General features: G+C 55.3%; 1 protein-coding gene across 1 annotated transcript; it reads left to right on the plus strand.

Annotated features, from left to right (window-relative positions):
* The first annotated feature begins 335 nt into the window (after nt 1–335).
* On the plus strand, nt 336–24,614 carry PADI4 (peptidyl arginine deiminase 4). The gene is made up of 16 exons (XM_008148162.3): nt 336–463; nt 6,126–6,306; nt 7,560–7,626; nt 8,366–8,433; nt 9,587–9,704; nt 11,143–11,268; nt 12,793–12,971; nt 13,087–13,190; nt 14,094–14,205; nt 15,682–15,789; nt 18,833–18,987; nt 20,053–20,191; nt 20,405–20,507; nt 21,644–21,714; nt 22,247–22,387; nt 24,143–24,614. Exons 1-16 carry the CDS (start codon nt 372–374, stop codon nt 24,374–24,376), a joined length of 1,998 nt encoding a protein of 665 aa, XP_008146384.2. The 5' UTR covers nt 336–371; the 3' UTR covers nt 24,377–24,614.
* Nucleotides 24,615–25,207: the final 593 nt, after the last annotated feature.

Here is a 25,207-nt window from a genome sequence, read left to right on the forward strand (position 1 = left end):
AATCTTGAAACCTCCCCCTGTCCTAGCCTTAGCCGCTCTGAGAGCCCAGGTGGGCGTAGTTAGGCAAGATTGGCTGCACCCAGGTGTTCAGGGCTCCAGGCCTGTGACCCCACCTCCAGGCGTCCTGAGCCCTCTGCCCTTCCTGGGAAACTGATGGAGCCGGCCTGCCACTGACTCTGGCATCAACACCCAAGGGGTCAAGGGGCAGATCCAGGGCAGAGGAGGGGCTGAGAGTGCCAGCCTCGGACCTGAGTGGGGAGGGGCTAACCCACCGAGCACAAACCGCAGGTGCTGACTCATGGCCTCCGCTGGGCAGTACAAAGGAACCAGCCAGGGGCTTCCTGCAGCAGCAAGGACCAGCTGGCCGGACGATGGCCCAGGGGACAGTGATCCACGTGGCCCCGGAGCAGCCCACCTATGCCGTGTGTGTGCTGGGCACCGAGGCTCAGCTGGATGTCTGCGGGTGAGCAGGGGACATCCTGGGGGCGGGGAGCCGGTCCAGTGCTGCTGGATGAACAGGTTCTGCTGACACAGGCTGTGCGGTTGGCTCGGGCTCCAGCCTCTGTAGCTGTTGCCGGGGCAGAAGCTGGAAAGGGAAGACTTGAGTGGCTCTGGGAGGTGCCCAGACTCAGGGCAGTGGGGTCTTGGCCACGTACAAGTGGGAGTTCCCTGGGGGCCTCACCACACATCAAGTATGATCACTGAGGCAATAGAAGCTCAGAGAGGGTTTGTGATTTGCCTAAGATCACACAGCAAGTGTGCCCCGGAAGCAAGGCTAGACCCTGGACTTCATGACCCAGACCTGGTTCATGGTTGCAGCCAAGCCTCTCTCCGTGGGTGCCTGACAGCATGGGTGTGATGAGACAGGCTCGGCCGTGGGAGAGGCTGAGGTGAGAAACCTGGCCCTGCTGTTGGCTAGCTGGGTGGGTTTGGGCCTCTGAGCCTCAGTTTCCTTGTCTGTGAAATGGGAGTAATACCCACTTTATAGGGCGGTTAAAGATATTAAATGTGAAAAACCATGAAAATGTTAAGTTCTTAGCACAGTGTGGGGCATATCCCTGTAGTTGCTCATTCCTTCACCCATTCATTCAACAAACACCAATTGAGTACCTCCTATGTGCTAAGCCCTGGGTCAAGATCTAGTTAAACCAACTGGTCCAGGAACACTCTGGGAGGGTGTGCGTCGCATGGTCGGCGTCGTCGTTGTTGTTAGTAATAATACTGGCAGCCCTGGTTTCCTCCATCCCAGGCTGGGCATCAGTGGTCCTAGAATGGCCCCTGCAGGAATTTCTGGGGAATTTCTTTGGAAGTGTCACTGGCCTGGACGTGGGCAGCGGGAGAACAGCGGTAACTGCTAAGGTGGCTTCCCAGGAGGGGAGGCGGGAGACCGAGACAGGGAGGGAGGGGGGAGGAAAGGAAGAGAGCCTCATCTGAGGGCTCCTCCTTCAGGGAGACAGGGAGCCTGCCCCTCGGCTCCCTGACGGTCTCCCAGACGGTCTCCCAGACTCACGGCTGACATTCACATCACACTTCCCACACAAAGCTCGTTCCATAGCCTATGAGGTAGGCAGTGCTGTTATTCCCACTTTACAGAAGGAGAAACTGAGGCTCTGAGAGCCACACAGCTAGTCGGTGAGGATTCAAACGCAGGCAGCCTGGGTCCCGGACCTTCCTCTCTCCACTTCGGTCCCTGGACCAGCCTTCCCATCACTTCTAACCTGCCCTGCACAGCAGGCCCCAGCCAGCGCCTTCGTCCCATCTGCACAGCCACCACCCGCACTGCGGCTGAATTCTCTTCTTAAAACACAGCTGGGTCGGCACCCCTCCTCAGCAGCACGCACCCTTGACCCCCTCCCCGCACAGCGCATGCCTCCATACCCTTGCTCAAGCCATGCCCTCTGCCACTGGGCTCAGACCCCCGGGGGTAGAAAGAGGTGGGGACAGACCACACGGGTGTGGGTGCCTATGCCAGAGCTGCTGTCAACTCTGCTAGTGGTTTTCATTGGCTGTTGGGAAAGTGCTTCCCCTGGAACAGGAAGTACATGGATGATAGGTAAACAAAATTCCTGGAAACCTGTGGAGGCGCTTTCTGTGATGTGTGTGGCTGGGGTCAGGGCTGATTCATGACCCCAGGGACTGGGTGCCAGCCCTTCCATCGGGATTTCTAATCCTCACAGAAGCCTGCAAGGTCAACGCTATCATCGTGCCCATTTTAGAGATGAGTAATCTGAGGCTTCAACAGGTAAAAAACATCTACCCAGGGTTACGCAAACTAAAGGTGGCATAGCCAGGAGATTTGAACCCAGTCCTGTCTGATCCTAAACCCACCTGCCTCTCCAGCACACATGCCTCTGAGCGCTGCGGGGTTGGCCTTGCTGGACACAGCTTCCACGGGGCTTGGGAAAGGCCCAGAATGGGTGCGGGTCCAGGAGGCCCAACCACGGTGGGTGTTCTGAAGCTGCCAGCGATGAGCTTCTCCTCTTCCTCAATAGGAGACCACGCAGTGTGACAGTGAGGAGCATGAGCAAACCTGTTAGTGTCTCAGAGCCTCTGTTTACCCATCTGTAAAATGGGAGAATCAACACCCACCTTGCTGGGTTGTGGCGAGAGTCAAATTATAAAATGCAGGCCAGGTGTCCAGCAGAGAGGTCCCCCTTTGCTAAAAGAGTGCGTGAGCCCCCACATGTGTGAGTGTCGCTGTGTAAGGAAATGCTGGGTGCAGGAGCTGGAGAAATGATGTCACTCGTGTGGGCTCAGTTCTCAGTGCCGCCTCTCCTGAGGCTCCTGGACGTTACAGGAAGTCAGCTCCGAGTTGTCTTGTATTAACACGCGTGGGTGCCCCCTACACAGAGACACAGTGGAACCCCCATGCTTGAGACTCCCCTGTTGTTTGGTTGCCTGCCACCTTCCCGGAAGCCAGCCGCCCCATCCCCTGAGAGGACAGGGATTGACGAAGGGAGACTGAGAGGACCTCTGGGCGGAAGTGCGGAGAGGGAGGGTGTTCGGTTTCCTATTGCTGCTGTGAGAAGTTACCACAGATCTAGTTGCTCAAAATGCTGTCTCTCAATAAAACGGGAAACACACACACACACACACACACACACACACACACACACACACACACATATACATACACACACACACACACACAAAAACACACACACACACACACACACACAAAAAACACACACACACACACAAAAAACACAACAACAAAATGTATTATCTTACAGTTTGGGAGACCAGAAGTTGAAAAATGGGTCTCACAGGGCTAAAATTCACGGCGCTAGAGTCAGCGTGTTGGCAGGACTGTCTGCCTTTGTGGAGAGAATCCACTCCTTGCCTTCTGCAGCTTCTGGAAGTCACCTGCATTCCTCGGCTCATGGCCCCTTCCAACAATTACATCACCCTGGCCTCTGCTTCCATCACCCATTTTCTCTCACTCTACCCCGCCCACCCCCTCTTCTAAAGACGCTTGTGGTTACACTGGTCCCACCCAAATAATCCAGCATAATCTCCCCATCTCAAGATCCTTAACCACATTTGCAAGTCCTCTTTTCCGTGAGAGGTAACATCTGCATAGGTTTTGGGGATTGATATGTAGTCATCTTCGGGGCTCTGTGATTCTCCCTGCAGAGAGAAAATCTCATTTGGGGGAAGAAATCCCTCCTGATTTGGAGTGATGGGGAAAGGATTCGATGGTGCAGGTCCCACTGAGATGGGTCTTTGGGCTGGGTTGGATTAGTGACTCCTTAGATTGTGATGAAAGAACACGCTCCCTATACTATATGTTACCTGTCCTTTAATATTTGTTAAAATTTGTTTTAAAAAAATATACTTTATTGATTTTTTTACAGAGAGGAAGGGAAAGGAACAGAGAGTCAGAAACATTAATGAGGGAGAAACATAGATCAGCTGTCTCCCTCTCGCCCCCGACCGGGGACGTGCCCGCAACCAAGGCACACGCCCTTGACCGGAATCGAACCTGGGACCCCTCAGTCTGCAGGCTGATGCTCTATCCACTGAGCCAAACAGTCCAGGGCTGTTAACATTTGTTTTATGGTGAATTATGTGGTTATATATTTTTTCAGTGATCCATGTGTGCTTTGCTTGGGGAAAAAAATCTATATTCACTAGTTGTGGGTACAGAATTCGATATATGTCTCCTAAATCAAGATTGTTACTTGTGTTCCTTTTTTGTCTGCTTAATCTATTGTTATTTGAGAAAGAGGAGTTGAAATCTTCAACTATGATCGTGAATTTGTCCACTTCTCCCTGTATGTCTATCAAGTTTTACTTTGTATATCTATTGAGCTATGTTATTAGGTACATACAAGTTTAGAATATCTTCTAGGTGAGTTGAACCTCATTCTTTGGTTGAGATCTTCTCTATTGCTAACAGTGCATTGTTCGTCTGGTATTAATATGCCCACCCCAGCTCTCTTTCGGTTAGTATTGGATTAATGTACTTCATCTTTTCTGGGTCCTTATATTTTAGGGGTATCTCTTACAAATAGTATATAGCTATTGTTTCTTTATCTAACCCCAAACTCTCTTTTAACCATTAACATTAATTCATTTACATTTATTTTGAATATTTATATGTATGGATATGTTTTTTAATATTTTTATTAATTTTCAGAGAGAGGAAGGGAGAGGGAGAGATAGAAGCATCAATGCTGAGAGAGAATCATTGATCAGCTGCTTCCTGCATGCCCACTGATAGGGACTGAGCCTATATGTGCCCTGACCAGGAATCGAATCATGACCTCCTGGTTCATGGGTCAACACTCAACCACTGAGCTACACCAGCCAGGATGGACAGGTTTTTACCATTATTTTTATTTGTCTGTGTTTTTTTTCTATGTTATCTTTTGCTCTTTTATTGCCTTTTTTAGTGGAATTTTCCTGTTCTTTCTTACTATTGTATTTTCTGCATGTGTAGAATTTTATGAACTCCATTCCTACTATTTAAATTTAATCATAAAATTTTAACTATAAAATCTAGAATTATACACTGTTAATTCCACAATTTTGATATTTTTAAAAAATGTTTTTATTGACTTTAGAGAGAGAAAGACCTCCCACACAAACCCCGACCAGGGATCAAACGCACAACCTGGGTATGTGCCCTGACCAGGAATTGAACTAGTGACCTCCTTTCGGTGCATGAGACGATGATCAACCAACTGAACCGCACCAGCCAGGGCTACCATTTTGATATTTGAAGACCTTTTTTAAACAGACAAAATGTATATTTACCATTTTATTTGCTCACCGTTCTCTCTTGCCTGTCAGACCATGCTTCTGGCCTCCGATAGCCTCTTCTTGAAGTATGTCTTTAGAAATTGGTTTGGTGGAAGTGCGCTGGTTTTACAGTGTCAGCGCTTCTTCACCTGAAGATGTCTTTGTTAAAATATAACTTGGTCATGAACACAGTTCTAAGCTAATAGTTATTTCTTTGATATGTACTTTGAAGATATTATTCAATGGTCTGCTGGGCTTCGTTGTTGCTATGGGGAAGCTTGCTCTCCGTCTGACTGTTATTCCTTCATAGGCGATCTGGCTTCTCTTTCTGGATTCCTTTAAGATCTTCTCTTTGTCTTTGGTGTTCTTCAGTGTAACTACTGAGTTGTGTGTGTGTGTGTGTGTGTGTGTGTGTGTGTGCAGAGAAGGGAGTCCTTGGAGATTTTCCTGACTTCTCATGATCGCAGCAATGTTTTAAAAAATGGTATTTTAGCCAGATCCAGTTGTTTTTCAAAAAGGAAGGCCCTTCAGAGTACTGGCCTGCCATAATTCTAGAAGCAGAAGTCTGTCTGTTTCTTTGTTTGGGCACAACCCTGTGTGTGTTTGTGGAGAGCAAGCCTCCGGAATGCACGTTGCTCTATGCACACATCCGTGTGTGTGTCTTTGCACATCTCCTTGCAATTTTCCTAGTTCCGGGGTAAGCCCTCTGGACCAGGGGACTTGTTTTGTTTCTCACGACCTCCTGACAACCTCCCGTGGTCAGGGTCAGGCTGGCTGCTCTCTGGTGTGGACACTTTGGGAAAAGGAAGACAGCTGCGGAGAGCTGTGGTGGGCCAGACTCACCGTGCCTCTCTGTCCTCCCTGTCTCTGCCTCTCAGCTCTGCCCCCACGGGCTGCACCTTCTTCGGCATCAACGCCTCCCCCGGGGTGGTGGTGGATGTTGCCCACAGCCCTCCAGCCAAGAAGAACCCCACAGGTTCCTCCAAGTGGCCCCTGGACCCCGGGCTGGAGGTGAGCCTGAGGATGAGGGCTGCCAGCAGCAGCATGGGTGATGAGAAGGTGAGTGCGGCAGCTGTGGGGTGGGCTGTGTGGGAGGAGGCCAGCAGGTCAGCTACCCACCGTCTGCCCTGCATCGACCCAGAGCCCAGCCCGGGAGGGCTTCCATCTCTGAAAAAGCTCATGATGGCTCAGGCCAGCCACGGCGTCCTCACAGACAATATAGGGACGCCAGGGGGTTATTGATAGGCCAGGGTTTTGATGAAATTCACTTATTCAGCAAACGTTTCATAATCACCTCCTATATGCCAAGCACTGCCAGGCCCTGGAGATACAGAAATAAACAAGACATGGGGGGCTGCAGCCTTCACGGAGCTTACAACCTATGGGTGAGGGTATCAGATACTATATAGGGGAGCAATTACAGGTGGTGGTGAGCGCTATGAAGCCCGCAGCCAGGCAGCAGAAAACTCTGGTCCACGCCAGCGTATTTAGTTTCTTGTGGCTGCTGTACCACACACTGTTGGCTTAGAACAACAGAACTATATTCTCTCGCCAAGCCGGAGGACAGACATGGGAAATCCAGGTGTGGGCCAGGCCACGCTCCCTCTGGAGGACCTCAGGGAGAATCGTTGCTCTGCCTCTTCCGGTGGCTGGTGGCTGTTGGCATTCCTAGTCTAGGGCCTCATCACTCCAATCTCAGCCTCTGTGCCATACTCCTCCTCAGTCTGTCAAACCCGCCTATTTCTCTCTCATCACTGCATTTAAGGCCTCCCCCAGTCATCCAGGATGATCTCATCCCAAGGTCCTTAATTACGTCTGCAAAGATCTTTTCTCCAAATAAACTCACACTTAACCGGTTCCAGGGATTAGGATGTGGACCTATCTTTTGGGGCGCCACCATTTACCACTGCACCCTCATTGGCTGCAGATGGGCTCAACAAGACCCTCTGGGGTTCCCACGGAGGGCTGGGCCAAGAGCCATTTGTTCTCCCAGCAGGACAGGCCTGGCAGGCTCCCCACTGGGGCAGAGAGTTGCTCTGCTGTAGGAGCACAGAGCTTGGGTATCAAAGCAAGTTGGGGAGGGTGCAATCAGGGAAAACTTCCTGGAGGAAGTGGCAAGCTGCAGAAAGCCAGTATTAAAGGGTTTCCATCAGGGACATCACTTTGTGAAGGCAACAGGAAGCCAAGGAAAACATGTCATCCAGGGAGTAGCAAGGCTGCATTTGTGTGCCTGATCAGGCACACAGCAAGGGGCAGCTCGTGTTTGTTGAATGGCTAAGGGAAGTCATGAGTGGTTTCCTGCTGTCCTATAGGTTCGGATTTCATACTACGGACCCCAGACCAACCCAGTCCACGCCCTGCTCTACCTCACCGGGGTGGGTAAGTGACCAGGCCCCCTCCCGCTCCCACACAGCCTTTCTCCAGGAGCTTACTCAGACGGAGCAGAGAAAAGGCGCAGCTTCCAGCCAGCCACGTAGCTGGTGGTTCATAAAGTTCCCTCCTCAGTCCGGGAGCCACAGAATGTACAACTGGGGAGAGAGGGCGTGGCAGGGAGCTTCAACTTCTTAATATTTCGTTTCTCGACTTAGGAGATGGTGCACAGATTTTCAATATATGAGTCTCTTATTTTTTTGACACTTTAACTGCTTATTTTTTTTTAATGTAGATGATGACATTGTCTTATGCAGTAATGTACACCAGTGTTCCCGAAATTCCATTATTGGCATCCCATTATTTTTGCCATATCAGTGATCTACCTAGACTCCTATTTATTTAATATTCTTCTTTAAATAAAGTATATTTCTAAATCTTGAACAGCAACATAATGACATTATTATTATTTAAATGTGCATTAAATGTATGGACTGTATCTGAAACCTTCAGGTTTCATTTCATTAATCAATGTCATTCATTATTACACATTTATTTCATGGATAGACATTTTAATAATAATGAGGATAATGATAATAATAAAGCACCAATGCTATAAACTAGGCACTGTGTTAAGACTTTACATTTAAAACTTACAACAATCCAATGAAATTGTTACTATTGTTACTATTATCCTATTTTACCCTCTACCCTTACCTGCCCTCTCCTCTCACTTGGTGCATTTCAGAAATCTCCTTGAGCGCGGACATCACCCGCACCGGCAAAGTGAAGCCCACCAAAGCCAGGAAGAGCCAGGTACCTCAACCTTGACTGACAGGCAAAATGCTCCCTGCAAAGCCACTGGATTCTCCTCTGGCGCCCCCTGGTGGTGATGGGATGGCTGGCGGTCTGCCTCACATAATCCCGTGTTCGCTGGAAGACACAATTTAGGAAGAACCAGAAAAAGAAGGGCATGTAAAACACCATTATCACTTTGGTTTACATATTTTCCACCTCTTCTACAAAACTAGGCTTTTCACCGGCCGTGACTTCAGAGAATGCGTTGCCCTACAAACTGGAAACCAGAGTCACTCAATTAATGCGCCTGCAGAGAGGAAACTCTGCAGGCGGGTCTCAACTCTGGCACAAAAGGCCCCCGCCCCAGGCTGTAATGCCTGGTCAGGGAGAGTCCCATGATGCTGCCCACGTGGGGTGAATGACAGAGAAAGGAAGAAACGGCAGGGGCAGGGGTGGGAAGGAGCCGGGTGGGGCAAGGAATGTATGTTACAGAAAGAGAGGGGTGGTGCCTGTAGGTGAGGGGAGTCTTAAGTGGGGTGCATGGATAGACCCCAGGGACCGCCCTGATGCTGTGTTCACATCAAGAGGAAATGACCCGTCAAAGGCTTAAGATCCCTTTGTTGGTTCCGTCCAAAGTGGGGGAAGAATCCCACCTCCGAGGGTGGAATCCATCTTCCGTCCCACCCCACACGCAGTCATTCCCGGAGGGCGAACGCTCTCCCACCAACAAAAGACATCATGGCTACCAGCCCCTGCCCCGAGGGGCTGCCTAATGCGCTTTAATCTTCCTCAGACGGCCACTGGCTGCCCAGAATAGTGCCCATACTTGGGTGAGTGAGTCATTAAAAGTTGGCATAAGAGTAACTATTTAGATTAGAATCTTGGCACAGATACTTAGCTCAGTTTGGTATGCCAGTCCAACCGCTTTCAAAGGCTGTGAAAACCAGTTGTACTGTCCTAAAGTGGCTGGATCGCATTTTTTGGTGAACTTGGTCCTGACTTTCGGGGCAAAAATCCACCCTTGGGGACCAAAGAATGACCGAATGTGGGAGCAAGAGATGTGAACTGTGCGAGGCCCTGGGATGCTGGGAACGGGTGGCCCTGCTCCCCCGGGAGGTGCAGGGACACACACAGGCTCTAAGTGCGCCCCGTCTCTGCTGGGTGTCCACAGAGGACCTGGACCTGGGGCCCCCGCGGGCAAGGCGCCATCCTGCTGGTGAACTGTGACCGAGACGACCCCCAAGCCTCCGCCGTGGACTGCGCCGACGACAAGGTGCTTGACAGAGCAGGTAAGACCCCCCAAGAGCCATGGGAACAGAGCTTCGTCACTGCATGAAGCCCGTCGTCCCGAGCCTTGTACCCGCCCTCAGAAACCGGGGCTATTGGAGGCGTGTCCTTGTTGGGGTGTCCGCGGTATTAGGAGAAGGAATGGACAAGGGTCCTGAGAGGGCAAGTGACCTGCCCAAGGCCACACAGCAGCCAGAGAAGAACTAGGAGCAACACTGCACTGAGCCCCAACGCCTCCTCCAGGCCCCAGTTTCCATGCCCCCCACATGCTACCCAACCCAAAGTTCTGCTTTCGGGTCAAAACTGGGGCCCGAAACAATTCAAAAGGAAAGCCTGGCTACTTCCCCAAACCCAGGTCCGAGCAGCCCCGGGGCCCTGCGCGTGCGGGTCCCGGCTCTGACAACTCAGAATTGTTCATTCGTTCGCTCCTTTTACACAGGCTGAGAAGTATATGCTGTCTTCCTCCCCACTTTACAGATGGGGAAACCGAGGCCTGGGGAAGTTAAGCAATTTCCTCAAGGTCACACAGCTAGTAAGTCGCAGGCTCAGGATTTGAACCTGGGCATCCCGACACCAGGCCTGGTTTAGGGGCACAAGGATGGTGAGGGGGCCGGATCTCCGCCGGCACACCTCTGAGGTGTGGCAGGCGGAAGGCACACTGCCCACCTTCCCTGGAGAAGGGGCTGAGGGGGTGAGGCTGGCCAGTGAGGGGAGCGGCTGTGGCCTTCCCGGGGAATTAGTAGGATAGCATGGCAACAGATGCATGCAGGTGGCCTGGCCTGATGCCGGGGGACAGCCTGTGCCCGGTGCCTGGCACACAGGCAGCCGGTAGTGGGCACTCCCCGGCCCTGGGCACTGTTATAGCCCATTATGCAGATGACCTCACCCTTCCCTCTGGTGGGCACTACTCCAAGCCCTGTTTACCGATGAGGAAACAGGTGCCGAGGGCTGAAATAACTTCCCCTAAGCCCCCCCAGACCCAGGGTTCAAACCCCGCCCACCCAGTGCCCTTGGCCCGTGCCTATTGTCCAGCCCAGCTCTCCCCACGCCTTTGTCGGCCATGATTCCGGGTGGTTCACAGACTTCGTTTCCCGCTCAGGCCCAGGGGACAACCCTTTCCACGTATTCATCCCAGTAGCCAGCCCCTGCCCCAGGCTAGTCATTGTTCTAGGTGCTTCCAGGTTTTCTCGGTTCTGGAGGCCGGGTTCAGAGCCTGAGCAAGATACTGATACATAAGGTGGCGGCTTTGCTGGGCTGAAGCTCATCCTAGCGGGAGAAGCCCATCAGCCTGAGTAGCGTTCATTCCACAATGGAAAGCAGCATTTGACCCCTGGAAAGGGCATAGAGGAAAGGAAGCCAGGTGGCATGGGAAAGGGCCGTCCGCTGGTGGGAGGGCAGGGCTCCGGGGCCTGCGTCTCAGGCCACACCTTCTCGCCCCAGACATGCAGGACATGTCCCTGGTGACGCTGAGCACGCGGACGCCCCGCGACTTCTTCTCCCAGCACCAGCTGGTGCTCCACGTGGCCAAGTCCGAGATGGACAAAGTCCGGGTGTTCCAAGCCAGCCGTGAGTTGGCCCGGCCGTCACTTCCACGCTCCCTTCCTGCCCCCGCCGCGGGCACAGCCCCTCCCACCCGCTTTGGCAAACATTCCTGAGCACCTACTACGGGCCAGGGTCCAGGACCCGAGGGCAGGGTCAGGAGCAAGACAGACAGCGGCTCTGCCCACCCCTCCTAGAAGGGGCACGGACAGAATGCAGACAGACTGACAGGTGATGTCTGAGCTGGGAGCTCTGAGAAGGAAAGAACCCTCCCAAGGACTGTTGCCATCTGTCACCATTCTCTCTCTCTCTCTCTCTCTCTCTCTCTCTCTCTCTCTCTCTCTCTCTCTCTCTCTCTCTCTCTCACACACACACACACACACACACACACACACACGACTCTTGTTTAAGATTCTTGCATCCACACGGACTGCATGTGTTAGATCTCCAACATCTGACAGTAACTTCTCAGCAGCTCACGAGCACCTGCTGCTATGTGAGCGCCAGGCGCGGTTCTAGGCACAGGGCAGAGAGCAAAGACCACAGCGAAGTCCCTGCCCTGGTGCCGCTTCCATCTCAGAGGGCTGGGAGAGATGAGGAGGAAAATAATTAAGTAAATGGTGCCTCAGATGGCGTTAAATGCGATAGGGAAGAATGGAACAGGGAAAGGGACGCGGGCGAGAATGGAGTCAGGGAGTTGGGGGAGAGGAAGGTCAGGGAAGGTGTCCTCCCCCTCCCATTGGGTGTCACTTGAGCAGAAGGAGGTATGGGAACAGCCGCATACACACCCTGGGGAAGGACAGCCCGGGCAGAGGGAACTGTGAGTGCAAAGGTCCTGAGGCAGGACAGTGCCCGGGGGCTGAGGGATGCCGGGGCGTCGCAGTGTGCAAGGGGTAGGTGGTAGGTGAGGGTGGAGGAGAAAGGACAGAGGGGCAGCCGGATCAGGTAGGCATGGGGTGACGTTGGCTTCTTGCCTGCGGGAGCTGAGCGGTGCTGAGAGCTTTGTGCAGGAGATGACTTGATTTTACTCACATTCTAGACCAACGTGACTTGACTGACATTGGTTTGGCGACAAACCAACTCCTTGCCTCTGCCGAGGCATCACCTCCTTCGGGTAGCCTTCCCTGGTCCTCTGGGCGTCCCTCCATCACCTCCTTCAGGTAGCCTTCCCTGGTCCTCTGGGTGTCCCTGCCATCTGTGATGCTGACTGTCTTTGCTTCTCCCTACTCACCCAGCGACTGTGCCCTCCCTGGGGACCAGGACAGGGACCATCTCCTTGGTCTCCCCAGGTGTCAGCGTAGAGCAGGTGCTCAGGAATGAATGAATGAATGAATGAATGAATGAACAAATGAACAATGAATGAACCACAATGTATATGTTGGAAGTGGCTCAGGCACTCCCGTCACTCCATTCTTGGACCCCAGGCTGGGGTGGGGGTTATGTCCCAGTTGGGGCTTTGGTCCCTTTCTCTTAAGGGGAGGCTTCGGCCAGATTTAGCTGTGAGGGCCCTCAGGGCGACATAGACCTAAACCTCCCCTGTTCTCTCCTAAGGGGGCAAACAGCCCTCGGGGTACCGGGTGATCCTGGGGCCCCAGCAGCCCTCACACACCCTGGAGCTCCCGGGCGGCCAGCACAGCACAGACTTCTACGTGGAGGGCCTCACTTTCCCAGACGCCAGCTTCCCCGGCCTCATCTTCCTCACCATCTCCCTGCTGGACACGGCCAACCCGGTAGGCCAGCGTGGAGGCAGAGAGGGGCCTGGGCTCAGGCAGTGGCCCAGCAGGGCAGGGGGTCGGTGGGGACCCTGGCTTCTGTGACAACCCCTCCCCATCCCTCTCCCTGCAGGAGCTCCCCAAGGCCCTGGTGTTCCAAGATAGTGTGGCCTTCCGTGTGGCCCCCTGGATCATGACCCCCAACACTCAGCCCCCGAAGGAGGTGTATGTGTGCAGGTAAGGGGCTCTGGGGTGCTGGGGGCGGGGCATAGATGCACCAGGGGGAGCCAGGGACCAGGAGCCCGGGGTTCTGGCTACAGGCCCCCCATGCGCTGGCTGTGTGAATGGGGGGAAGCGTAACCCCCACTGCACTGGCTGAGGGTCGGGGCCTGTCTGGACCCGCTCAGAGGCAGGCAGTTCCTGCAGCTGTCTGTGCGGAGGCTGCCCTGCCCACAGGCAGGCTGAGGGCTGCCTTTAGCTCCCGGGGCCTGGGGAGTCCGCTGGACCTGCAGGATGAGGCCCTCAGCCGTGAGTTGCTCAGATGTGGCCCTTGGACCTTCTGCCCCAGAACCTGCTGGGACTCAATTAAAATGCTCCTTCCAGCCAACCTCGGAACGGTTGGGTCTTGTACCCGGGGGTGGGCCGCCGGCATTTAGCAAGCTGCTCCGGGAAGCCTCGCTGTCCAGTCCGCAGCCTAGGGGCCCCTTTTGAGTATGCTGGGGTGTCGGGGCCCCTCCCTTCTCCTCTTCTGATTGCTTCAAGGGAGGACGGGGTGAGAGTGTAACCTGGTAATCAGGACACAGGCTGGAAGTCAGGGAGGCCTGGGTTCAAATCCCAGCGCCGTCCCTAGACAGCATGACCTTGAGCATTGACCTCCCCGCTCGGTGGAAGAGGATACACATTCGTTTCTTTCACGGACTGTCACAGGGGTTTAATGCGATGATATTTGCTAAGAGCAGAGAGACGGGACAAGCCAGGTGTCTCTTCAGGCTGCAGCATCTCCTGAGCACCCACTGTGCGCCTCCCCAATTCCGGCCAGGCCTGAGCTCTTGCTCCAGCCGAGGGGCCCTGCAGGGGTGCAGCTTGCCCCCTCAGATCTGGGTTCGGAACACTAAGGCCTTTCGTCTCTGCTCTTTCTAGGACATTTGATAACGAGGACTTTGTGAAGTCATTGACCGCTCTGGCCAAGAAAGCCAGGTGCAAGCTGACTGTGTGCCCCTTGGAGGAGAGCATGGAGGACCAGTGGATGCAGGTTCGTGGCCCTGTGGGGTGAGCAGAATGGGGGGCATAGGATGAGTGACCCTTAGGTCAAGGGTCACTGGGGGACCCAGGCTCCAGGGGGCTCAGCCTAGAGCCTTGCTGGCCACCCTTCCTCAGATGGGCAGGGAGCTGGAGCCTCTGAGGGTCCTGGCATAGGGGACGCGGGCAACTGATTTGCCTGACCTTGACTGGGCTGCTGCATGCCCATCAAAGTCACCAGGATGAAGGCCACCTTCTAGTGTAAACACTCTCAGACAACCTCCGGACATGCTTCAAAGATTCTGGGCTCAGCCACCAGACCGGGCCACCCCTGCTCCAGCACCTTCCATGGCTCCCATCCTCCCCTCCTCAGCCTGCCTCCAGGGCCCTCCCACTCTGGCTGCCCCCTGCCCCCGGTGCCAGTCTGCCACCACACAGGCGACACGGCGGCACCATTCTATTTCCATTGCCCATCACGCCCTGAGCTCCCTGAGGGCAGAGACCGCGTCTCTTTCACCTCAGCACCCCAGCTGAGGGCTGTTGGGCAGTGCCCGTGGGCTGTTGGTGGGCTGAACCGAACTTCTTTTCTGTGCCCTTGCTTTGCCCCGAGGCTCTGCCGGTCCAAGCCTATAACCTGTCCCCTCCCTCCCCCCACACACACACCTCTGCCTATGCTGTTCCTTCTCTCCAACCACCCTCCCCATTCTCATCCCCTACGTCCACATCATGCCTGCCCACTCCCAGCCTGAGAGCTCCCCCTCCACAAATGTGCCCAATCCCCCGTGGGAATTCATTCCTCTTTCCACTACCCCCCAACCTCCCAACACCCTCTCTTCCCCTCGCGTCATTCCCTCTGTGTTAAATCAGGGTGAACCACGTGGAACGGCTGATAGGCCTCCATTCTTGACCTACAGGAATGGCAGTTTCATATGGGTCAGCTTATGTGACTTCTGCCCAATATCGCATCTGTCTGCTAGAACACAGGCAGGATTTGCACCGATTCACTTCTGGTCCTTCCCCTAACCTCTCCCCCTTTGGGAGAAGGCCATTCCTACGCCTGCCCTCCAGGCTCGGCTCAGCAATGCTCCCCCGTGACCTGTCCCACCCTCGCAGCCCTTCCTCCGTGTTCCCACAGACCCCTCCCTTCCTTCCCATCACCTCCTAACCGGGGGTGGTAAGTCCCCAGCCCCCTGGATCTCACCTCCAGGACAGTGCCTGAGGCTCGCTCAGGATGGGTCCCCAGGACCCAGCGGGGCACCCCCAAGGAGTGGCGTGAAGGACACTCAGAATTTCACAACGCGTTTGTGCAAACCCAGGACGATAAGCTCTGCTTTCTCAGAGCCCCTCCCCTGGGGTCCAGCATCCTGCAGGAACTTGTCCTTGGCCGCCACGGGGAGAAAGTGTGGAGGGTTCTCCCCGCCCCTCCCCGCGCCGCGTGCTAATTCCCAGGCAGCGTCTGACCAGCCTCCCTCCCGCTCGCTGTGCCCAGGATGAAATTGAGATCGGCTACATCCAAGCCCCGCACAAAGTGATGCCTGTCGTCTTCGACTCTCCGAGGAACAGAGGCCTGAAGGAGTTCCCGGTCAAGTGCCTGCTGGTAGGTGCAGGTGGGGCACCGGCGGCTGAGACCCCTGCCTTGTCGCCTCCTTCTTCATTGCCTGTTTCCCCACACCCCTTCTCCGGCTGAGCGTCCAGCTCCCCCAGGTGCGATTCCTGCCCAAGCAGCGATCATGCAGGTGCACCGTGTCATCTATATATATAAAAGCCTAAGCGACCGTCTGACCATTCGACCATCCGACCGGTAGCTATGATGCGCAATGACCACCAGGGGGCAGACACTCAATGTAGGCGCTGCCGAGCAACAGCAACTTTGCAAAGTGCCCTCTCGTACTGTGGGACCCCTTGGGGGATGTCGGACTGCCGGTTTCGGCCTGATCCCCACAGGCCAAGGGACTCCACCTGCCGGAGGGACCCTGCTCACTCCACAGACGCCCTTTAAGCCCTGGTGCCGCCCACAGATGCCTCCTGTGGCAGGTCGGGGAGGGACCACAGGAGGTTGGCTCCAGGGTGTGTCCGGCTCATCTTGCCCAGTCCCACCCAGCCAGCCACCTTCTAATTAAATTTACTTTCAATGTGCACGAATCCGTGCACCGGGTCTCTAGTTTTGTTATAACCGCAGTGGGATCTGGCTCTTTCTTTCCCAAAGCCCTTTCCAGCCATGAGCTCACCTCGTCCTCAGGATAATCCTGCTGAGGACGAAGTTCAGGCGTGTGCATCCTTGTTCCACAGAAGATGCTCTTGCTGCAAGGTGGGGTGGGGCCGGCCAGGGCCTTCCCCAGAAGCCAGCTGGAGGCTCTGTCTTGTGGTTGGGGTCTGGCCTGCGAGGGGCTCCCCTGGGATAGGGGGCAGGTTCAAGATCAGAGTGGTCATTTCCCAGGTGTGACTTTATCAGCCAAAGACTTTACATGTGTTTGTGGGGTCGGGTGGGGGTGACATATTGTTAAATCCTATGCTTGGCCAGCCTGGCAGGACTGTGCAAACTCAGCTTAGAGTGAGAACAGTTACACTTGCTGCGCATGCACTGACTCATTTCATTCGTCTGACACATTTCACGCCGATGCTATCCTAGGCCCATTCTATAGATGAAGAAACTGAGACTCAGAGAGGTAAAGCAGCTTTCCAAAGGTCACACAGAAAGAGAAGGGAGAAGTTGGAATTCACACCAGGCCCGGCTGCCTCCGTGAGCACTCTTAACCACCCGCCTCTGTGCTTTCCCGGGAGGATCCCAGGCCTGCACTCCGCCCCCACAGCCCCTTGACTCCAGAGGCCCGGGGAAAATGGAGGCAGAGTGTGGGGTGCAAGGGTTGCTATGATGAATGGCTTTCCAAGGAGCACTCTGCACCCCAAGGGAAGGGGAGGTGGCCCTGCCCACACAGGAGGCTTTGAAAGGAAAGCTAACTTTAACTCAGTCCCTATCCACGTCTCGCTTGCTCTCCTGCGCCGAGCGGTGCGGTGCAGAGATGTCAAGTTCACGGTGCCTCACTGCTCCGGAACCAGGTTGACCCTGCGTGAGGCCCAGCCAGCTGCCGCTGAGACCCGGGCCCTGCTCCTGGTTTCAGTCCTGCTCTGGTCAGTGGCCCCCTCTCCCACTTTGATATCCCAAGTGTGACAAAGGTCAGAGTCTGTGACTTCACAAGCCAGACCTCCAGAGTCCTGCCAGCCAGACAGACCCCTCAGCACAGGCGATGGCCTCTTAGCTAAGCTCGTCTGCGAGATTCCAACTCAGATCACTCAGGAACAGACTTGGAATGGCATTGAAACGCATCGACAGGCCGCTCACTGAGGGTCACTTTCCCTGTCGCTCGCCTGGCCTCCTTCCTGTTCTTCAAATTGGCTCAACTTGTTCTCACCTCGAGTGGCCTTTGCATATGCCGTTCCCTCTGCCTGCAGTGCTCTTCCCGGGTTGTGTGTCTGGCTGCTTCCGAACCTCTGGGTCTCTGCTTCAGTGCCTCCTCTGGGAAGCCGTCCTGACTGCTGTGAGGGAGAGGGCAACGGTGACCTTGGGCTTTGACCTCTGTGAGAGGCAGGCACCATCCCCCGAGATGGGGAGAACAGTGGGAGGAACAGGGGACCTGAAGCAGCCACACACCACTCTGAGCTTAGCATCTCCTCTGCAGAGTGAAGAGAAAAGGGACATGTTGTGGATATCATGCCCTAGTTCCATGGTCGGCAAACCGCGGCTCACGAGCCACATGCGGCTCTTTGGCCCCTTGAGTGCGGCTCTTCCACAAAATACCATGGCCTGGGCGAGTCTATTTTGAAGAAGTGGCATTAGAAGAAGTTTAAGTTTAAAAAATTGGGCTCTCAAAAGACATTTCAATCGTTGTACTGTTGATATTTGGCTCCGTTGACTAATGAGTTTGCCGACTGTTGTGGAGCAAAGGCGAGCAAACAACCACTGGAGCCCAGACCAAATTTAAATTTAGGGAGCCTTTATTAGCCGGCTGGCCGACCGGGCGACTAACCGGGTGACTGCTCTGCCATTCTCCGTGCAGGGAGCCTGGAGAGCAGCAGCGACCCTTTGTGTAGGACCGCCTTTAAGCCCATTAACCACATCCGGTTTTTGCAGAACAAGTAACCCAAGACAAAACAGTTTTCCCAAGCAACGTCAGAGTCATGCCATTGACGACCATGTTATTCACAGGGTCATCCTGTTCTTCAGAAAGCTGACAGTGTTCTGTGAAAGAAGGCCTACGTGCTGGGAAGGTGCCATGAGACCCTATCTCAAGGCCTGGCCTGGTGTCAGCACTGACAACTCTATCTGGGGCATCGTCCACGGCCTCTCTGGAGTGCTCAAAAATTCCCACTCTCCAACACTGACCACTGTCCTAGTTAATAAACTGGGCTTCCCAGGCAGCTGGCAGGCACTCGGGACCCAACTAATGCCCGTGCCTTTGCTTGCCCACCCGACCCAGGGAGCCTTCGACGTTCCACGGTGATAATGGTCCCTGCGATGGACCAGCCGCTGACGGTTACCGAAGTCCTCCCGGTGACCAAGCCAATCTGGAAACTCAGACCCCCCCCCCCTCCACCCAGGGGCTACGTGCTCTGACTCTTGGCATGTGCTTCTCCCCGCTCAGGGTCCAGATTTTGGCTACGTGACTCGAGGCCCCCAAACAGGGGGCGTTACCGATCTCGACTCCTTTGGGAACCTGGAGGTGAGCCCCCCAGTCACCGTTGGGAAGAAGAAATACCCGCTGGGCAGGATTCTCATTGGGGACAGCAGTTACCCCAGGTAAGGAGGGAAGGGCAGCCACGGGGGGCCAGGACGCAGGGATGCCGTGCGAAAGAAGAGGCCAGACGGAAAGCCTTTCCTACTTGCTCCCAACCCCAACGGGCTCCACAAACGTCCGGGCGTATGAAAGGAATCACAGTACAGGGCCAGGATGGGGCTTAGGATCCCAACAGACCCAAGGTCACCTCCCTGCACCGCCCCGTACACTCTGTAGGCCAGTGACTACTCACTGCGCACCTACTGGGTGCCCGGCGCTACGCGAGGAGGCAGGAAGGAATGCAGCCATGAGCGTGACAGACAAGTCCCTGCCACTAAGGTAGTGGGGGAGACGCAGAAAAGTAAACAAATAAAAAGATTTCAAATAGCGAAGGGAATAAAAAAGAGAGGGCAGAGGAGGTGGGACTTGTTAGTCGGGCGGCCAGGGAGGGTTCCTCTGGGGAGGAGGCTATTGAACGGAGTCCTGATCACAAGAAGGACGTGACTGTGCAAAGATCTGGGGAAGAGGGTCTCTGGCAGACGAAAGAGCATGTGCAAAGGCCCTGAGGCAGGGAAGTGCTTAGCGTCGTTAAGAAAGCCAGCGTGGCTGACACAGATTGAGCAAGAGGAAGAGCAAAGGGCTAGATCACAAAGGACCTTGGAGGCCAGAGCAAGGAGAAAGCGGGAACTTAGAAAGACACAGACACATCTCCAAGACCACACAGCTAACAAGAGATCACCAACTCGGGGGGGGGGGGGGGCATGGGGGCGATGGGGGGGATGGGAGAGACTGGGAGGATCAGCCCCAAACCTCATGTTTATTCATACCAGCATCTAGGCTGGGTCAACAGGCAGTGCTTTCTGAGGCTAAGCTCTGGTCCTATTTACCTTACTGACTCCCTGCCTCAGTTTCCCCAATTAAACTGGCATGAAAATTCTTCAATTCCTCAAACGTTAGAGGATATAATAAAAGCAGCCCAGGCTCCTGAATCCCTTTCCTGATTCCTTGGCCAAGCCCCCAGGCCCGCGGAGACCTCCCTGCTGACCCCTCCCCGCCCCCCTAATGCTCCTTTCATCCCGTGTGGGCAGCGCCAAGAGCCAGGAGATGCACCAGGCCCTGCAGGACTTCCTCGCTGCTCAGCAGGTGCAGGCCCCCGTGAAACTCTACTCCGACTGGCTGTACGTGGGCCACGTGGACGAGTTCCTGAGCTTCGTTCCCGCGCACAAGGTGCAGTCTGGTGGCTGCCAGAGGCCACATGCTCCTCCCTGAGCCCCAAGCACAGCTCTGCACTCTGCCTCCCCCCTCGCCCCCCACAGGAGGGGGCATGGAGGAGGCGGCCAGCTGGGTCCAAGCCACACTCCCTGAACCCTCCGCAGAGCCCTCCTCCTTGGGAGCCCCCTGGGCAAGGCTGACCTCTGACCCCAGTGTTTCTGCCTCCAGGGCTTCCGGCTGCTCCTGGCCAGCCCCAGGTCCTGCTACAGACTGTTCCAGGAGCAGCTGAAGGAGGGCCATGGGGAGGCTCTGCTGTTCGAGGGGGTCAAGAGTAAGTGGGCCATGCCTTGTTCTTCCACGTGGGCACCTTCCTCTGCCTTCACAGCGCCCTCCTATTGCCAGGTGGAATCATTCAGGCACTGGCCAGCTTCTGAGCACCTGCTGCGTGCCAAGCACTGTGCTAAGCGCTGGGGCTGCTGTGTGAGCAGGGCCTCGGGGTTCACAGTCCAGGGGAAGTGAGGCAAGAAAACAACTACAAAGAAAGGGAAGAAAGAAAGAAAGAAAGAAAGAAAGAGAGAGAGAGAGAGAGAGAGAGAGAGAGAGAGAGAGAGAGAGGAAAGGAAGGAAGGAAGGAAGGAAGGAAGGAAGGAAGGAAGGAAGGAAGGAAGGAAGGAAAAAGGAAGGAAGGAAGGAAAGAAGGAAGGAAGGAAGGAAGGAAGAGGGAGGGAGGAAGGAAGAAAGGAAGGAAGAAAGGAAGAGGGAGGGAGGGAGGGAGGGAGGGAGGAAGGAAGGAAGGAAGGAAGGAAGGAAAAAAGGAAGGAAGGAAGGAAGGAAGGAAGGAAACAAGTACAGCAAAGGGCCTTTGGGGGGTGTCTGGAAGGAGCTCCAGGCTTCCTGAAGGAGGCAAAGACCAAGCAAAAGCATGAGGGCTGCGCAGGAGTTGGCCAGGCGTTTGGGCGGTGGGATGAGAGGAAGAGAGATGTTCCAGACAGAGGGAACAGTGAGTGCAAAGGCTCAGAGGCAGGAGGACGCAACGTGTGTTGGAAGAGCTGAAAAACTAGTCTGGCCAGAGCACGGAATGAATTCTTTTTTTTTTTTTCGTAAAATCCACAGACACAGGCCAGGGTCAGAGGTTGAGAAGTCTCGTGGCTGAGAGTTTTCACCTAATATCTGTAGTGTGCCATGTGGCTTTGGGCAATGGCCTGACCTCTGTTTGCCCCTCGGTGAACAAGATCCCTTTGGAGAGAAGAGCCTTTGAAGGAGTGAGAGCAGCACTTTTCATGGGAACTTACCCCGATGAAGCATGTTCTTACAGGCATGTGCCTCCCGGAGGCTCACCACGAGCCTGTGTTAGGAATTGTTGCTGCTCCATTGCATGGGTGGGAAAACTGAGTCCCCACTGCTTACTAGGAAGAGGGCAGTGGGCCTCTGATTCATCTGCATTTTTTCCCTTTTTCTTCATGACAGAAAAGAAGCAGCAGAAAATAAAGGACATTCTGTCAAACAAGAAATTGAGAGAACATAACTCGTATGTGGAGGTACCAGCCTGGGTGCCGGGAGATGCTGCAGACCAGGCAGAGCTGACACCCCCCCCCCCCAACCCCCTTCCCTGAGATCAGAGCTGACACCCCCACCCCAGCCCCCTTCCCTGAGACCAGAGCTGACACCCCCACCCCAGCCCCCTTCCCTGAGATCAGAGCTGACACCCCCACCCCAGCCCCCTTCCCTGAGATCAGAGCTGACACCCCCACCCCAGTCCCCTTCCCACAAGGCAGACCTCCTGGGCTGCGTGCTGGCTCAGGGGCGACGGGCCCTGGGATGTGGGCTGTAGGAAGATGGAGAGCTCGGCAGGCACACACACAAGGGGATGCACGGAAGAGAGAAAGTCAGGGAGACAGGTGCTCTGCTCAGAAACAGGGGGACACGGGCAGGAGCGAGGCCAGGCGCTGCAGTGACAGTGACTGGAAAACAGGGACAGTGGGGGAAAGAGGGAAGAAAAGGAGGCGTCAGTGACCCTGCCCCTGTCCCCCCGGCCATGCCCACCACCCTCCCCTCCCCCCTCTCCCCCAGAGCTGCATCGACTGGAACCGGGAGGTGCTGAAGCGGGAGCTGGGCCTGCGGGAGCGGGACATCGTGGACATCCCGCAGCTCTTCAAGCTCCGCATAGACTTCACGGGGACCCCCAAGGCCGAGGCCCTTTTCCCAAACATGGTGAGGAAGTGGCCTTCGGGCAGCCCGCCTTTGCCAGTGGCCTTGAGTGAGACAGGCAGCTGGGCTCTGAATGCGTCCCACGGGGCTCGCTGTCTCCTCATGCCGGGGGTTTTCATGGCCCATCGGCTTCCAGCACCCCGTGGGCATCTGCGCGGCACCCTGGGTGTCAGAGACGATCGTCACCCCCACTGACAGAGGAGGCACAGGGAGGGGGGTCTCCGGCACAAGAACACACAGCTGGAGAGAGGTGGGACTCAGCCAGGGTCCACTGCAGAGCCCACGCTCTAACCATTAGGCTGCACTGCCGATGGGGGTGAAGGGGGGATGGGGTAGGAGTGGGCTGGGGGACACACGCAGCAAACAAAATGCTCCCCGGTTGAGTTAAGCGAAATAAAGGCGGGGCGCCGGGAAGGCCTCTCTGAGGAGGTGGCATTGGCAGTGCCGGGCCGGCACTCACCTGTCTGACGGGTGGACTTGAGGGGTCCCACCTTTTTGTGAGAACTTTTAACTGTGACCCAAGCCCCATCTTACGTGGCTGGCTGTGTTTTTACCACTCCTCTGCCCTGTTACTCTGTCTCTTCGAAGTAACTTCACCCACTTCTATTGGGGCCCCTCAACCACCCCCTCCTGCGGGAACTGGAGTTACAGTTGAGAAAGAAGCACAGTGGTCTTCAAACTGGGTTCCCCAGGACTCTAGGGTTCCTCGGCCGTGCCTCAAATCCAGTGATTAAGATTTCTTCTGTTTCATGCACTGAAGTTCTGCAAAAGGTTTTGTTTAGAATCCAGGCAGGAGGGGGCACCTCCTCTCACCCCCGGAAGAGAATCCCTTGGCCCCAAGCATTGGTTTCTCTCCCTTGGGCCCAGCCAGGTTTCCCAGCTCCGGAGAGAAGGCTGATGCCGCCTGCGGGGGATGAGGGTCTCAGATGCTGTGTGCGGGCTGACTCTGGGCCCCTGCAGGGACGCTCCCACAGCCCGAGTGGGAGGTGGGCGCGGGCGGGGACAGGCAGAGAAATTGAGAGTGTGGGCACTCGGTGTGGGCTGTGTCTGAGCGCTGACAATGAGATGCCTCTTCAGCGATTCCTGAGCCCTGGAGACTGACTCTGCACCTACTGTGTGCCAGCACACGTGTCCTTATCTAACTGTCATAGCAATGGAGACAGTGTAGGGCTCATTTTGCTGATGAGGCTCAGAGTGGGGAAGAGACTTGCCTGAGGTCACACAGCTACTGAGTAGTAGAGCTGAGATCCAAACCCACATTGGCCTGGAGCCAAAATCCCAGTCTTTCCATCTCACTAGGCCACCTCCCAGTTTAATGGAGGAAACAGCCATTTGCATAAGTGATAATAGACAGAACGTGCTACAAAAGAGGTCGTCACATCCATCCTTTCAACAGATACTTATTAAGGGCCTACTGTGTGCCAGGCACTGTGCTTGGAGCTATGGGAACGTCCATGAGGAGTTTGGGGATCTGCAGGCGCCTTCCCACAGGGGGTGGCATTTGAGCTGAGCTCAGTTGAGAAACAGAGCTGGCCAGAAGGTGGGTGGGGAAGAAGCCTGGGTCCCAGAGTTTGACACGCTTGGGTGGAAGCCCTAGACTAGCCGGTGGTCTTAGGTAGCCCACTATACCGTGTGGGCCTCGGTTTCCTCATCTGTGAAGTGGGGCTGTTATTTCTGAAGGTCAGAAGGAGGGGGCGCTGGGATAGTGACGCAGGCTGCACGCCCCCGCGCCTGACCCGGGACCTCCCCGCTCTGCAGGTGAACATGCTGGTGCTGGGCAAGCACCTGGGCATCCCCAAGCCCTTCGGGCCCGTCGTCAACGGCCGCTGCTGCCTGGAGGAGAAGGTGCGGTCCCTGCTGGAGCCGCTGGGCCTCCACTGCACCTTCATCGACGACTTCACCCCGTACCACCTTCAGCACGGGGAGGTGCACTGCGGGACCAACGTGCGCCGGCAGCCCTTCGCCTTCAAGTGGTGGCACATGGTGCCCTGAGCCTGGCCCCCTGGCGTCCTCTCCCTTGGGGAGCTCCTGGCCAGAGGCTCTGGTCCCCTGCAGTGTGGCCTAGCAAGAGTTCTTGGGGACACGTTGGCTCCCCAGGGGTGGCCCCCTCCGGGCAGTGGCTTGCTTCTGTCCCCTGTGTCCCCTCTGAAGACCCCAAGATGGTCCTGGCATTGCAAACTCAGTTCTGCTGTGCGAAGCTGCAATAAAGGTTTATGATAATCACTTCGTACATGAAGTCAAGCGACCCTTCATTCACTCTCACCCGTTGTCGCGGTTGAACCGAACATGGCAAACTTGAGGGCCAGTGCGCCTGCCTGCTGCTGTGCTTTGGGGTGAAAAGGCAGCCGAGGGGTGATGCAAGAGCCCAGAGGGGACCTACGGGGTTGGCTGTGTGTCAGTGTGCCCAGCGGTTAGCGAATCCGCCTTGTCCTCCCTCGATCGTTTCAGTCCGCCGGCTTGAAAGCCCCGTGAAGCAGGGGTTCTTGCTGCTGCTTCGCCACGGACCACCTAGCGGGGGGTGGTGCATAGTAGGAGCCGTGGGTTATTGTGGAATGGATTCATTAGTCGCTTTTCTGCGTCCTTTTTGCATATTTTCTTCTATGGCCCTGACATGGGGACATAGATTCCGCAATAATAAAAATAATAAAAGCGTAGCATGCTAATTAGACCAGACGTCCTTCCAGACGATCTTCCGGATGAAGCTGGGGCTGCAAGGGAAGCCCAGTTCCCAGGTGCCTGCCGGCGGCCAGAGTGAAGAAAGACCTTCTCTTGCACAAATTTCATGCATCAGGACTCTATTAGGAAATAAAACATGATAACCTG

This window comes from Eptesicus fuscus, chromosome 9 (assembly GCF_027574615.1).
Source record: "Eptesicus fuscus isolate TK198812 chromosome 9, DD_ASM_mEF_20220401, whole genome shotgun sequence".
In the NCBI taxonomy this organism is placed as follows: Eukaryota; Metazoa; Chordata; class Mammalia; order Chiroptera; family Vespertilionidae; genus Eptesicus; species Eptesicus fuscus.